Genomic DNA, 13,535 nt, shown 5'->3' with positions numbered 1-13,535 from the left:
TGGTAGTTGCTATTGCAGCGGCTCTGAGCTGGAGCTCAAACGATTCAGGTGCAGGTAGACATCAGTGCCGTAGCCCTCCATCGAGATCAGTTTGAGATCACCGCCAAAGTATCGCGCGTACAGGCGCGAAATGGGTAGACCGTATCCAAAGCCAGCCATGGGTGCTTTGAAGTCGCTCTTGTTGAAGTCCGGATCCAGATTCGGCGTTTGATCGACGGTCGTGTACATATAAGTCCAGACCAGCGGAATGCTGCTTCGGGGAATGCCTCCGCCTTCGTCGCTTATTTTGATGGTGATATCCTCCCTGCCCTCGGACACGATCACTTGCGTCACTGGGAACTCTTCCTTATCTTGGCCATGTGTTTCCACGACGGCTCGCAGACTGTTCTTGAGGGTCTCAAACAGCATGTGTGACAAATGACCTGGAACGTACATAAAGTTCAGGTCATCGGGACACACCAGCCTCACCTTGGGCGCATCGAAAAGGCCGTAGTGATCCTCGCAGACAAATCGCGCGTTCTCGATAGCCTCTTGTGCCAGCTCTTTGACATTGGTCTTGGTGCAAATGATTCCCACGTAGTTTGGGTCGCTCTGCGTACGTTGGTCGGTCAGGGCAATGTGTTGGCCGATCAGCATGCGGATTCCTATTCGCGACATGTAGAAACGGTCCAAGAAGGCCTGAATGTTGTTGTCAATCTGCATTCTTTGCCGTTTGCGCTTGTACTCGAGGATACCCTGGGCTATCGTAGTGACGACGCTGTCGTGCCTTCTCTTGATCTTCTCGAGAGTCTTGGCAAAACGAGTGTTGTAGTCTTCGAGCTCCGGAGGCCAGTCGTTTCCATCGTCGGCGGCGCTGAAGTATCGTCGTGCAGCAGCTCGTCTTGCTCCATTGCCGTTGCCGTTAACATTCTCCTTGTCGGTCTCGCCGTTCGCCGTGAGCTTTGCATCGGACTTGTACTGGCCGGGCTTGATGCTGGGATTGTGCGTTGTTTCGCTGAGGATTCTGGAGTTTCTGCCATTGGCCTTTGCAGGCTTCAGCAGTCGCTCTCTGATTTCGTTCGTCAGGCTCGGCTTTGACAGCGTCGTGATCTCCTGTGTATGGACGTCAGACTGCCCTTCTCATGCATGGCCCGCTCTTACAACCTACCTCGAACGACTCCGCGTACCAGTCCTGCACACGCTTGATGCTCTCCATCTCGTTGAGTCCATCTGGGAGATCGCCAAGCTCTTGTACCCGGTGTGCGAGACGTATGGGCAGCTCTTCAGACAGGAACTGGGAGGCGCGGAACAGAGTGCCTGCTGTCGTTCAATGCATGCTCTTGCACATCAATTGCGTGCACTATACCGGTGGACGGGTTGCTGCCAAACTGCACCATCTGCCGTAGACTCACTCCGGTCGCGGGGAAGTTCGAATAGTGCTTGATGGTGTCCATCAGTTGTGCTTCACACACCGTCGTTAGCAACGTCACCACGCAGACAGCAGAGGGCAGTGCTTGGAACCAACCTGACTTCTTCCACGACATGCTGGGCGATTACAGGCCACAGGGCCTGGACAACGATGGGAACGACAATATGTGCAGTGGGTGCGCGCGTAATAGGAGAGTGAGGTAGGCGTGACTGTATACTAGCATCGATGCTAAGCTCGTGACTCTTGCTGCGGTAGAGCGGATGGTCTGGGCTGCCAAATGCATGGTAGGGCCCCTCGACCCGCGGGAGCTAAGGTTCTTTATCATACCGAGGTTGCAGTTTGCTAGGTGATGACAACCGCTCTAGCTATTGCTCCGGGGGCTGACAATGGCTGCACCACCTGTTCATGCTAGCACACTAGTACGAGGAAGACTGTGGCCGTTGTTGGGTGCTGCTCGGAAGATGTCGGGACAATCCAAAATATGCCTCACGTGCCATTGGCACACAGACTACATCTCATGCCGGGAATAGCATGCAGCAGTCATCATTCTTGCGTGTGCTTCGAGAAATCATTAACTCAAGCATAGCAGTGCTCTGAACCGCGGGTGAGAAGTGCTGACGAGCTTAGAGCTTCATGTCACTTTCACTGCATCGACACATTAAACTTGTTTGCTTGCAGACCACGCCGTATGACCCCATGCCGCATGGCATCGCTCCTCCAAGCGCTTTCCTTTGCTCACGACTACTTTCTCACATCGTTGACCTTCACCATCAGAGGCGGCTTATCATACAACGTGACCACTTTACACCTCTTCATCCAGTCGCGACACTCTGCCTCAAGCTCCAGATCAAAGGACCAAATGACCTTGGCCAGTATCAACCTCATCTCGGCATACGCGAGGTTCTTGCCCAAGCAATTTCTTGGGCCGAAGCTGAAAGGTTGGCAAGCGGATCTTTTGTCTTCGGCATATGTCGGCTGGTCCGGTAGCCACCTTTCGGGGATGAAGTCGTCTGGATCCTTGAAGTTGTATGCTGATTGGTACGCGGGATAATGCGACACGGAGACAGACGTTCCCTCCGGGATGTAGTAGCCCGAGACGAACTCGCCTCCAGGGCCCACACGTCGCTGGAAGCCAGCAGGAACCGGCGGAAAGTATCGAAGTGCTTCAGAGAGAACCGCAATTAGATACGGCGAGTCGTTGACTGCCGCAAGCGTGAGGTCACTGTTATCTTTGAAGCGACCACGAATCTCCTGCTTCAACGTCTCATGTTTGTCCGGATTCGCGAGAAGGCAATAGGTTGCGCCAGAAAGCAGGGTTGCGGTGGTCTCCGAGCCAGCAACAAGCATAAGGTGGGCATTTGCGTCGATCTGTTCATTGGTCAAAGCAGCTCCTTTAGTGCCATTGTTTGCGAGGATTTGCGTCATGAAATCTGGACGTTGTGTATCCCTTTCGATGCGCTTCCTGACCTGACTCTTCACCCAGCCTTGGAACTCTTTTCGTTTCGCCAGTAGTTCTACAGGGATAAGCTTTTTACCAATGCCTTGGAGCCAGGGATAATAGTGTAGGATGTAACTAATGCGGAACCCCTTCAGCGACTGGAACAACAGTGTGATATACCTAAGTCTGGTGTCAGCTGGCAGCACGTGAGGCATCTCACCGAGCGGTTGAGATTACATACTTGTGCATTGTGAGGTCCTGGAGACACCCGAATGGCTCTCCAACAATTAAATCAGCAATGACATCAAACGTGGTCCAGTTGTACCATTTGCACATGTCTTGAGCTTCACCGGTCTTTGCAGTGACTTCCCTGAGACGGTCGACCAGTTGGTCGGCATATGATTGAACAAGGGGCTCTTGCTCGGCCAGCGCCTTCTCACTGAATGCATGAGATAGAACCCTTCGTCCTCTTGAATGGTACTCATCGTCAGCAATCAGAATGGAAGGGACGCCGTTCGCCGGTTTTGCGTACCAGACCTGCAAAAGTTGGGAGTCAGTGAGGGATCAGTGCTGAGAAGATAGTGGTGCAATCATGATGTTGCTAGTTCAGCCACGTTTGGATACACTCCACAGGAACTGCTTACCGAATCTTTCTGCATGTTAACGTGACCCTTGAGCTTTCCTGTACGGAAGCCATAGATGTCTGGAAATGCCGTCTCTATAGAGATGAAAGACACTTCATTTGGGGAAAATCGGACCACGTCTCCATACGTCTTGTGCAGCTCAGTGATTGTGTCGACAGTCTTCCCTCTGAGTAAGTCCCGCACATGGGGAAGTCGAGAGATGGCGCTGAGAGCTGGGCCTGGTATACGGGCCAAAGGGCCGAAAAACAAGTCGTAGACTGTCCTGACGGTGAAGTAGGTGAATGACTGCCAGACTGTTAGCGTAATAGATATCAGACCTTTCGAAGTCCGTACCAACGCAGCAAATGTGCCTATCAGCGCAAGGGGCATTTGGACCCGGTCGTTTGATGCCTCCATTGTGCTGAGATGTCACAGGATCTTATGAAGTACAGTCTTCGGGGCCAACTGGCGTCTGTAGAGACGGTCAGTAACGATCTTCAACTGTCCAAAAATTAGCTCTAGTCTACATGGGCCAGTTGAAGGGCAAGGCGTCGACCGTGCCGTCGGGGACTGATTCGAGACGTACACTGTGTCTACACCAATCGTATGACAGTACTGCTGAGGAGAGGCGTACCAGGGTAATAATGAAAGCTGGGCCCTTCCAATGTCCGTAGACTACTGAAGGAGAGCGAGGTAATGCCTGATAGATCCTCGATATAGGGCATCCAGCACGAAGACAGTGTGCGGAAATTGTGATTGCAAGTCCCCAGCAACGATATTGAAGGTGCAGGCAGGAGGATGGGATCTTATAGCAGCAGCTGTAACATACCGTGTGCGCCAGCAGGGCTAATGCGGCCGCGCCCAGCGGAGGATGGCACGTAGGGCCAACATGCAGGTTGTCTCGCGAAGGTGACCAAGCACTGGCTGTCTTGACGGGAACCTCAAATTTAGTACGCTGTTGTGCCGCGTCGCAGCATGTTGATTAATCAGAAGCACTGTTCAAGTGGCTCCAGCGAATGTGTGCAGGTTCATTCTTCGGCCAGTTGTTGCTGTTGTTTTTCTTGTTTTTCTTGTTGTTGTTCTTGTTGTCCGCCCCCCACGGGCTCGGGGCGGTGTGCAAAAAGTATCCTGTAGTAAATAATCTCCGCAATCTCGACATCCTCACTTCCGGGTATAGAGGAGTTGGCATTGGCATCGACAGGCCTTCGTCGAATAACAGCCACGGGTTTGGCGAGCTTCTTCACCTCGCCGGCCATTCGCTGATGCTTGCCTATGAAGAGGAAGACCCGCTTGCCGTCCCAGTCGCCGTCCTCGTCCTCGTCGTCTTCTGCAGGTGGAAACACCAAGTTGCCTAGCTCGAGGACCATTCCAGCATCCGCATTCTCTGTGAGCACGCTACCCTGAAGCTCGATCATAGCTAGTCCGGATGGCGTCTGAAGTACTGCTGGCAACGGGTTTGCAATGTCATTGTTCGCCCGCTCTGCCGCCGGCGGGAGCAAGGAGATGGAGGGCATCTTGTCAGATGGTGGCACCAATCGTCGCGGCTAGGTCTCGCTGTCTGTCGCCCAAGCTGGCAGTGCGGAGCAGGTGTCTTCGGCCCTACCGTCAGCTCTGTCAGACAGTGCTTGGCGTTGTGTTGCTTGCCGAAGGATGGAACCGTGGACGCGTCAAAGGTCGCGTCGTGACTCGTGAGAAGATTGTTTCACGAATTCGGCACGTCTTTGCCGAAAGCTTAACCCGAAGTTGGTGTTTGCATAGACGTGCATGATAATAATATCCATTCTCATGTCCATTCTCTCCACTGCGGGAAGGAAGAGTCTGGATGTATGATCATTACCGCGAAGCAGATCGAGACTACACGCAGTATGTATTGTACCTAAGACGCTGCGTCGCACACTTGCGAGAGAGTGGAGTTGTGACAGCCCTGATGCATCTTCCTGTTGGGGTCAATGGTTGGATTGAATGCGTAAACTGAGGGCCGATAGGGTCTACCAGATGTCACAAAGTAGTCGTCCTGGCACTAATTATATCATGATGCTGCACATATGTACAACCGCCAGCGCCATGCTTTCCTTCTGCGCTTGTGCTGGCGCAACTTAAGATGAGATTGTACAATTCTACGCTGCTGTAGCAGCTGCTCCCACACCTCGGGCGCCTGAACAGGCGCCATGCCTAGCGTTTCCTATAATACAACTTTGTGACAAAGATCATGAGTTCTTAACAACGCCAACCTTGGCCGCCTAGATAAGGTGTTAGCATGCTGTAGAAGTGGTGGCAGGTGACGAGCTTACCCTGAGTACGCGGTTATTGTACACGAATCCTTTTTGCTGAGTATAGAAGACGGTACCATCCTTCTTGCCTGGCTGGGGCGCCTGAAACATTGCCTCGTGCTTGTTGGGGTCGAAAGGCTCGTTCTCGGCACTGGGGTCTATCCGCTCCATACCGTGCTTCTTGAGAGTGTTCATCAAGATCGTCTCAGTCATCTTCAGCCCACTGTGCAGGTTCACAAGATCCTTGTTCTCATCTGTGAGCTTCTCTTGGGGCACATTCTCAAGAGCACGGTCAAGGTTGTCGACGCTGTCCAGCAGATCTTTGGCGAACTTCTGCAACGCAAAGTCTTTCGCAGCAGCGACTTCGCGCTTCGTCTGTTCTTGGAGGTTCCTGTACTCGGCCACTTGTCGCTTCAAGCGATCTGTCACATCGATGACCTCTCTCTTCTTGGCCTCGAGCTCTTTCTGCACTGGGTCCTCCTTCGCGGCACTCTTGTCGTCCTTAGCATTCTGTTCGCCAGAATTCTCCTTTAGCATTTGCTCTTCTGTTTTCTCAGACTCCTTTGTAGCTTCCGAATACCATCTTCGCCCTAGCAGTTGATGTGATGTGGCTGGCGCAAGTTTTGACGTGGCGGCGCAAAAGGGTGTGCTGTGGATGTTCGAGGCGCGCAGAAGCTGCGGCTGCCGTGTGGCCTGCTGCAGAGATCGTAGTAGTCGTTGTTGAAGCATGTTGTGGTGTGATGAGCGCAGTGAGCAAGGTGTTGAGACGGATGCAAGTGCAGCGTTCGTTCTTGCCTGAAGCTCAAAAAGTTGAAGGCACGCGAGCAACGCCTGGTCCCGTCACGGCGATCCCGGCCGACGACGATGATGATCGAGTCATACATAGCATTGGATTGTTCGACCAACTTTCTTCGGAACGTTCTCCCACCGCACACCGCACACCTTTACACAAATCACACTCTACCACCAAGTCGCTGTGATCAACACGCCACAGTCTGTGACTGATATTGCTTGCTACACGAATCCCAATCCCTCGACCAGCCGATCGGTGCAAACGCAGCATCCATCTGGGGCACATCAAGACCGCATACACTTTGGCTGACAAGCAGCTGCAAAGATGGACGGCATCAAGAAGGCGTTCGCTCGAGCGAAGAGCGAGGGCAGACCTGCCCTTGTCACATACACAACTGCTGGCTACCCGACCATTGCAGAGACTCCCGACATTTTATTGTCCATGGAAGCTGGCGGGGCCGATATCATAGAATTGGGCACACCCTTCACAGACCCAATCGCCGACGGCCCTACGATCCAGACCGCCAACACACAGGCACTCGCCAATGGCACGACTACGAAACATTGCTTGAACATCGTGAAGACTGCACGGAGTAGAGGCCTCAGAGCACCCGTACTGCTCATGGGCTACTACAATCCGCTATTGGCATACGGCGAAGAGCGTATGCTGCAGGATGCCAAAGCAGCAGGCGTCAACGGCTTCATCATGGTCGATCTGCCACCAGAGGAAGCGGTCCGATTCAGAGGGCATTGCACAACATACGGCCTCTCATATGTGCCATTGATTGCTCCTGCTACAAGTGAGAAGCGTATGAAGTTGCTATGTGGCATTGCAGACTCCTTCATCTACGTCGTATCACGCATGGGTGTTACAGGTGCTACGGGAGCCCTGAGCTCCGGCCTGCCAGATCTGCTTGACAGAGTTCACAAGTACTCTGGAGGCGTGCCGGCGGCTGTCGGCTTCGGTGTGAGTACTCGTGAGCATTTTGTGCAAGTTGGTAAAGTCTCAGAGGGTGTCGTTATTGGCAGTCAGATCATCACAACAATCAAGAATGCTGCAAGTGGCAAGGGAGCCAAAGCTGTTGAGGAATACTGCCACACAATCACTCAGCGACGGAATCCTGCTGTCAGTGTTACCAATGGTGGTGAATCCAACGGGCATGATATCTCAACCGCCGCGAACCCAGGTGGCGACGGCAGCGGCTGGGTGAACAAGACCAACGGAGAAGCACCCAAGGAGATATCCACTGCGGACCCTACAAAACAGCCCGACAGCGAGAGCTTACCGTCGAACGGCACCGTCCACGTCGATGCTGTCGTGAAGGAGTCCAACGGTCCTGGCCTAGCAGATCAGCTCGAAGCTCTCAACACAGAGGGCAAAGACACCGAGCTGATGCCCTCGCGGTTTGGACAATTCGGTGGACAGTACGTCCCCGAGTCACTGATGGACTGTTTGGCGGAGCTTGAGCAAGGCTTCAACGATGCACGAAACGACCCGAAGTTCTGGGAAGAGTTCAGGTCGTACTACCCGTACATGAGCAGGCCTTCGTCACTACACAAGGCAGAACGCGTGACAGAACATGTACGGAAAGAGGCCGAGCAAGGCTATGGTGCGAACGTATATCTGAAGCGCGAGGACCTGAATCACACAGGATCACACAAGATCAACAACGCAGTCGGCCAGATTCTCATCGCGAGACGGCTGGGGAAGACGGAGATTATCGCAGAGACAGGCGCGGGTCAGCACGGCGTCGCCACCGCTACCGTTTGTGCGAGGTTCGGTATGAAGTGCACAGTCTACATGGGAGCAGAGGACGTCCGGCGCCAAGCATTGAACGTATTCCGCATGAAGCTTCTCGGCGCGAGTGTGGTTGCAGTCGAGTCTGGCTCACGAACACTACGAGATGCAGTAAACGAGGCCTTGAGGAAATGGGTCGAGAAGCTGGACACAACTCACTACATCATCGGCTCGGCGATAGGACCTCATCCCTTCCCTACCATGGTACGAACATTCCAGAGTGTCATCGGGAACGAGACAAAGGAGCAGATGCATGAGCTCACCGGCCGCCTACCGGATGCCGTCGTGGCGTGCGTTGGCGGTGGCAGTAACGCTACTGGCATGTTCTTCCCCTTCTCGAACGACCCAAGCGTCCAGCTACTCGGCGTGGAAGCTGGTGGTGACGGCGTCGACACGAACAGGCATAGCGCTACTCTGACAGGAGGCAAGCCAGGTGTACTTCACGGTGTACGGACCTACGTTCTTCAGAGCGCCGAAGGCCAGATCGAGGATACCCATTCAGTGTCCGCAGGTCTTGACTACCCAGGTGTTGGACCAGAGCTCTCAGGCTGGAAGGATAGCTCGCGCGCCAAGTTCATCGCTGCCACGGATGCTGAGGCTTTCATCGGGTTCAGACAGTTGTCGGAACTGGAGGGCATCATTCCTGCATTGGAAACAAGCCATGCCATTTTTGGTGCAATGGCGCTGGCCAAGACGATGAAAGAAGATCAGAACATTGTCATTTGCTTGTCCGGCAGAGGTGACAAGGACGTACAGTCGGTGGCAGAAGAGCTGCCCGTGATAGGACCAAAGATTGGTTGGGATCTGAGATTCTAGGTGCATACAAGTGTACGCCGGGTCATCTTTTGCTTTTCGGCTGTCAAAGTCACGCTGTACAAGATATCTGATTGAAAAGCGCAGGAGTTGGTTGCGCGTAATGCCTGATTGAATCTCGTCGTCACTCGTTTGACAAGCTAGAATAAACAACATTGAATGAATCCAGCGCGGCCTGGAAGTCGCGATTGCTCTATCGGAGCGTTAACATCAAGGATCTCGATCTTCATTCCATATCGTTTGCTTGATTGCACGACGTTTTTGCCACAGTGACTGATATCAAACTGTTCAGCGCCACTTTCAAAGCGCATCATTCCTCAATGGCGGTTCCCAATGCGTACAGTCTCCACGGCTGTTGATGTATACACATTCGTGAAGCACTCCCTCTTGCTTCGCCACCCGTGCCAGCTCTCAGTCCTTCTCACCATCGTGAACGCAGTAAAACAGACTCAATTCGACTTTATAAGAGGGTACTCCTCCCACTCCTACTCCTCCCACTCCTTCTCCTCAACACAACCACCATCCACTCGACTATCCACCACTCCCAATACCAACAGCTCCAATCCTATCACACCACCAAACACCAGTATCACCCACCAAGGACATCATCAAAGATGCCTTATCAAGGTAAGTGCTATTTGCGAAAGGTTCGCGCTGCAAAGCTGAGAGGTCTGTGACAGACGACGAAACGCCAGTCGGTAGCATGCCCCCACCAGGACCACGGCCCTGGTCACCCCCTGACCCAAGAAACCCTGGCGACACCTAGGTATTGATGAGCTTGGGGTTTCGCTATTCACTCTCAGAGCCTGGCTGTTGATCTTCTGTAAGAGGTCGATGCAGTCCATGGCTGGCGTTATGTAGCATTTGTATGGAAGTTGTTTGTCTTTTTCTGACATTCCTGACCAGGTCCAGCTTTCAATCTTTAGCATCTCCCATCACGTTCAAGTAGTAGTGCAACAGATGTGTGATGTGGTGAGAGCATGCCAATCCCGCTTGCCAGTCGTGACCGCAGTGTCTCATCAACACCCCTCGTGTTCCTCAACCCAACTCGTCACCTGCTATATCGTCCCGAAAGAAGCAGCCAGCGGCCGTGCGGTAAATGTGAGCGTTCGGCCAGGGTTTGTAGTGAAGTGCCGGTGGCTCTGCAACGGTTGGTCAGAGTGGCCGCTGAATTTATGGCTGATAGTATGGAGAAGTCATCAGGAACTCCGAGTCTGTGTCACGGAGTCAGAGCGCAGTTCAACGAGCGATGCGGGTCATTGCGCTGACAAGGTCTGGTGCTTCGGCGAACTGCGGGTCGTATGCTGAGAAAGAAGCTCAGCTTGCGTTCGCCGTGGAGGACTCGACATGCAGATGGGAAGCATCAAGGCGACATGGACAAGATGCCATGACGCCCGTACAGCATGTCCGAGATGGACGTCCGCGAAGCTCGCGCAAGATCAGAAAAAGGCACTTCGCTTGCCGAGTGACAAAGGTGACTTACCAATGTCATCGGTTATCGCACCGGGCTGGTCGAGGAGGTCGACTACGTCTCTCCCATCACTTGGGTTGACCCTGCCCATGTCATGATCCTGCTCTTGCGGCGGAATGCTGAGACCATAATCAGGCGGCCGGGAATCGACAGTAGTCGCGGCTAAAGGGGCAGGCTGCGGCTTCCCGTAATAGAAGTGTTGCGCATTGGCCATGCTAGATGCGTTTAGCGTATCGTCCGCGACTGTGGTGGATGAGGCGTTCGCCTACTCACAATGTTAGCTTGATTCTGGGTGTGCACACTCTCATGTGTACGGCGACTCCCAGTGATCGAACTCGTGATCAGATACAACAGAGTCGGGGACGTTGCCCGTTACAGGCGCGTGGGTGTGAAAGTAGTGTGCTTGTGCGGGCTCGGGATCTGACTGGGTGGGACTGACAGTCTCAACCATCTTGTCACCTTCGACTCGCACTTCTCTGTCCGCCAGCTTGCGCATCAATCCTAGGAACTGGCTGTTCTTGAACTTGTCCGATGTGTTGTGCTCAACTTTGCCCAGAAGCTCCTGCGCAGTGGCCGCCAGAGCATCATCTTCTTGCTGTTGTCTTTCATCAGGCTGTTCCTCCTGCTGAATCTCATCCAGTGCCTCAAGCTCTACGTCGGCACCGTGCATTCTCGGCATGGCATGAAGATCCTCCAGATCCTGGTTCGATTCATTCAACATCTGCGTGGCTTCCTGTTCAGCTGCAGCCTCGATCTTTTCCACCAGATCCTGCACATCATCAACCGCGATACTCTCTTGGGCGGTGTCTTCAACGTCAGCCATCATGTCTGCCCGGGCTTGGTCAAAGGCCCGCTCAAAGGCTGTCTCATCGTATTGCTCCGCCACGACCGGCTCTTTGCCCTTCGACTGCACGGCCGGGGCATAGCTGGGCTGGGCGAACTGACTCTGGAAGCCAAGGTTGCCGAAGCCTCGCGCTCTTTGCTCAAAGTCCAGCGGCGATTGCGAGGAGTGCTGCGCTTTGGGCGCGGTCTGAGAGAGATGTGTCGAAAAGTCCTGTGCCCAGTTTGAAGCACTTGGTCCTGCCTGGAAGTGGGGATGCTGCTGCATCGGCTGGGGAGAGATGTGCATCTGGTGAAAGTCCGCTGCCCACGACGGTGCTTGCGAAGGTCCGCCAGAGCTCTGGGGCGCTTGGAGTGCGTGTGCATGTTCGAGGATGGGTGGCTCTAAGCCAGCTTGAAAGGCCTCGAACTCGGGATCGAGCAATCGCGCGTTGGCGTCGTGAGAGCGGAAGCCTTGAGCCGGGTGGTGGCGTGCAGCCAGACGATCTTGCTGGAGTGTGCGGTCGATGTTGCCTTGCTTCCTGAACTGCTGCAGTGGGTTGGACGGCCCACACATTGCCTCTGCCATGGTGGCGGTGGTGATGGGGTGTCAAAGGAAGACGCCGGTATATGCAGAGATGGTCCAGTCGGTGCAATGGAGAAACAAGAATCACATGGCAAGAAACGAGACAGTAATAGGAGAATGCTAGACACGGGATTGTCATCGGCAGAAGGCCATCACAAGAGCACGTCTGCGCCTGCTGCTGCTGCTGCTGATGCCTCGGCCAAGTCGGTCTGTGATCTTAGAACTGCCGACGTCGCACGTGAGCAGGGAAGGTGCGGCAGTAACCGAGACGCGACGTGCACGCTCACAGGCAAGGGTCGGTGGCCGTTGTCCTCTTGGAGAGAGTGGAGACAAGTATTGCAGAACACATTGCCAAATTCCACGCCTTCGGTGAGAATACACCCTCAGCTGTCCAGTACACGCCATACAGCTGATCAACATGGTGAGCATCTGATAGCCATACGATATTCCGCCCAGAATACAGCAGCTGACACGCACAGGCGCAAGTCATCTCCAACTCAGGCCACGATGACATGATTGTACGGGACCACAGCTGAGCACAATAGCACCATCCCCCCTACCATGCCCTGCATTCTAACACCGCCACCTCCCAGCACGACGCGGTTCTCGATTACTACGGCAGACGACTCGCGACCTGCTCCTCCGACAAGACCATCAAGATCTTCGAGATCGAGGGCGAGCAACATCGCCTGACAGAGACACTGAAGGGTCACGAGGGCGCAGTCTGGTCTGTCGCGTGGGCACATCCCAAGTTCGGCACAATCCTCGCCTCAAGCTCCTACGATGGTCGCATCTTGATCTGGCGGGAGCAGAACAACCAATGGCAGCGCATATACGAGTTCACACACCACACCGCTTCCGTCAACATCATTGCCTGGTCGCCTCCCGAGATTGGATGCCATTTGGCAGCAGCGAGCAGTGATGGCCAAGTCAGCGTGTTGACCTTCGAGAACAATGCCTTCTCACACTCCTCCTTCCCCGCTCACGGCCTAGGTGTCAACTCTGTGTCGTGGAGCCCAGCTATCCTACCGGGACAGCTGACCAGCGCACAAGCTCCAGGCCAAGCGCCGACGCCAGTGAGGCGCTTCGTGACGGGTGGTTCGGACAACTTGGTCAAGATATGGTCCTTCAATGCCACCACAGGCACCTACGACAACATCACAACACTACAAGGACACAGCGACTGGGTACGCGATGTGGCTTGGTCACCCACACCGCTCTCTAAATCCTACATCGCGAGCGCATCCCAGGACCACACCGTGCGAATATGGACACTACCGGCAGGCGCCGAAATAAGCGACCCGAGTGCGTGGCACAGTGAGACGTTGGAATTGGAAGTCGTTGTTTGGCGCGTGAGCTGGAGCATGGCCGGAAACGTACTTGCAGTGTCTGGTGGTGACAACCGGGTCAGCCTGTGGAAGGAAAAGCTCAAGGGCGGTTGGGAAGTCGTGAAAACAATCGAAGAGTAAGCCAGACCCAACATTTGAGACGACGGGCATCAAAAGGGGCGATGGCGA

At 54.1% G+C, this 13,535-nt stretch overlaps 8 protein-coding genes across 8 annotated transcripts; 3 read left to right on the top strand and 5 right to left on the bottom strand.

The window, feature by feature from the left end:
- Positions 1 to 9: 9 nt before the first annotated feature.
- On the bottom strand, positions 10 to 1,523 carry CLAFUR5_01869 ([Pyruvate dehydrogenase (acetyl-transferring)] kinase, mitochondrial; the record flags this gene model as incomplete). Its single annotated transcript, XM_047901017.1, has 4 exons — positions 10 to 1,092; positions 1,148 to 1,296; positions 1,346 to 1,441; positions 1,505 to 1,523. 4 exons carry the CDS (start codon positions 1,521 to 1,523, stop codon positions 10 to 12), a joined length of 1,347 nt encoding a protein of 448 aa, XP_047756341.1.
- Positions 1,524 to 2,149: 626 nt separating this feature from the next.
- On the bottom strand, positions 2,150 to 3,886 carry CLAFUR5_01868 (Cytochrome P450 monooxygenase lcsI; the record flags this gene model as incomplete). Its single annotated transcript, XM_047901016.1, has 4 exons — positions 2,150 to 3,026; positions 3,088 to 3,383; positions 3,491 to 3,775; positions 3,824 to 3,886. The coding sequence occupies 4 exons, from the start codon at positions 3,884 to 3,886 to the stop codon at positions 2,150 to 2,152; spliced, it is 1,521 nt and encodes a 506-aa protein (XP_047756342.1).
- A 611-nt stretch (positions 3,887 to 4,497) lies between these two features.
- Positions 4,498 to 4,983, bottom strand: CLAFUR5_01867 (uncharacterized protein; the record flags this gene model as incomplete). The annotated part of the gene is made up of 1 exon (XM_047901015.1): positions 4,498 to 4,983. The coding sequence occupies one exon, from the start codon at positions 4,981 to 4,983 to the stop codon at positions 4,498 to 4,500; it is 486 nt and encodes a 161-aa protein (XP_047756337.1).
- A 693-nt stretch (positions 4,984 to 5,676) lies between these two features.
- CLAFUR5_01866 (GrpE, mitochondrial) lies at positions 5,677 to 6,468 on the bottom strand (the record flags this gene model as incomplete). The annotated part of the gene is made up of 2 exons (XM_047901014.1): positions 5,677 to 5,709; positions 5,761 to 6,468. 2 exons carry the CDS (start codon positions 6,466 to 6,468, stop codon positions 5,677 to 5,679), a joined length of 741 nt encoding a protein of 246 aa, XP_047756338.1.
- A 388-nt stretch (positions 6,469 to 6,856) lies between these two features.
- CLAFUR5_01865 (Tryptophan synthase) lies at positions 6,857 to 9,145 on the top strand (the record flags this gene model as incomplete). Its single annotated transcript, XM_047901013.1, has 1 exon — positions 6,857 to 9,145. One exon carries the CDS (start codon positions 6,857 to 6,859, stop codon positions 9,143 to 9,145), a length of 2,289 nt encoding a protein of 762 aa, XP_047756339.1.
- Positions 9,146 to 9,756: 611 nt separating this feature from the next.
- Positions 9,757 to 9,908, top strand: CLAFUR5_20134 (uncharacterized protein; the record flags this gene model as incomplete). The annotated part of the gene is made up of 2 exons (XM_059462971.1): positions 9,757 to 9,769; positions 9,823 to 9,908. 2 exons carry the CDS (start codon positions 9,757 to 9,759, stop codon positions 9,906 to 9,908), a joined length of 99 nt encoding a protein of 32 aa, XP_059318873.1.
- Positions 9,909 to 10,315: 407 nt separating this feature from the next.
- On the bottom strand, positions 10,316 to 12,021 carry CLAFUR5_01864 (uncharacterized protein; the record flags this gene model as incomplete). The annotated part of the gene is made up of 3 exons (XM_047901012.1): positions 10,316 to 10,356; positions 10,626 to 10,878; positions 11,053 to 12,021. The coding sequence occupies 3 exons, from the start codon at positions 12,019 to 12,021 to the stop codon at positions 10,316 to 10,318; spliced, it is 1,263 nt and encodes a 420-aa protein (XP_047756340.1).
- Positions 12,022 to 12,436: 415 nt separating this feature from the next.
- CLAFUR5_01863 (uncharacterized protein) lies at positions 12,437 to 13,487 on the top strand (the record flags this gene model as incomplete). The annotated part of the gene is made up of 3 exons (XM_047901011.1): positions 12,437 to 12,439; positions 12,498 to 12,536; positions 12,612 to 13,487. The coding sequence occupies 3 exons, from the start codon at positions 12,437 to 12,439 to the stop codon at positions 13,485 to 13,487; spliced, it is 918 nt and encodes a 305-aa protein (XP_047756333.1).
- Positions 13,488 to 13,535: the final 48 nt, after the last annotated feature.

Source organism: Fulvia fulva, chromosome 1 (assembly GCF_020509005.1).
Source record: "Fulvia fulva chromosome 1, complete sequence".
In the NCBI taxonomy this organism is placed as follows: domain Eukaryota; kingdom Fungi; phylum Ascomycota; class Dothideomycetes; order Mycosphaerellales; family Mycosphaerellaceae; genus Fulvia; species Fulvia fulva.
This window is presented reverse-complemented; position numbering and strand designations above follow the sequence as displayed.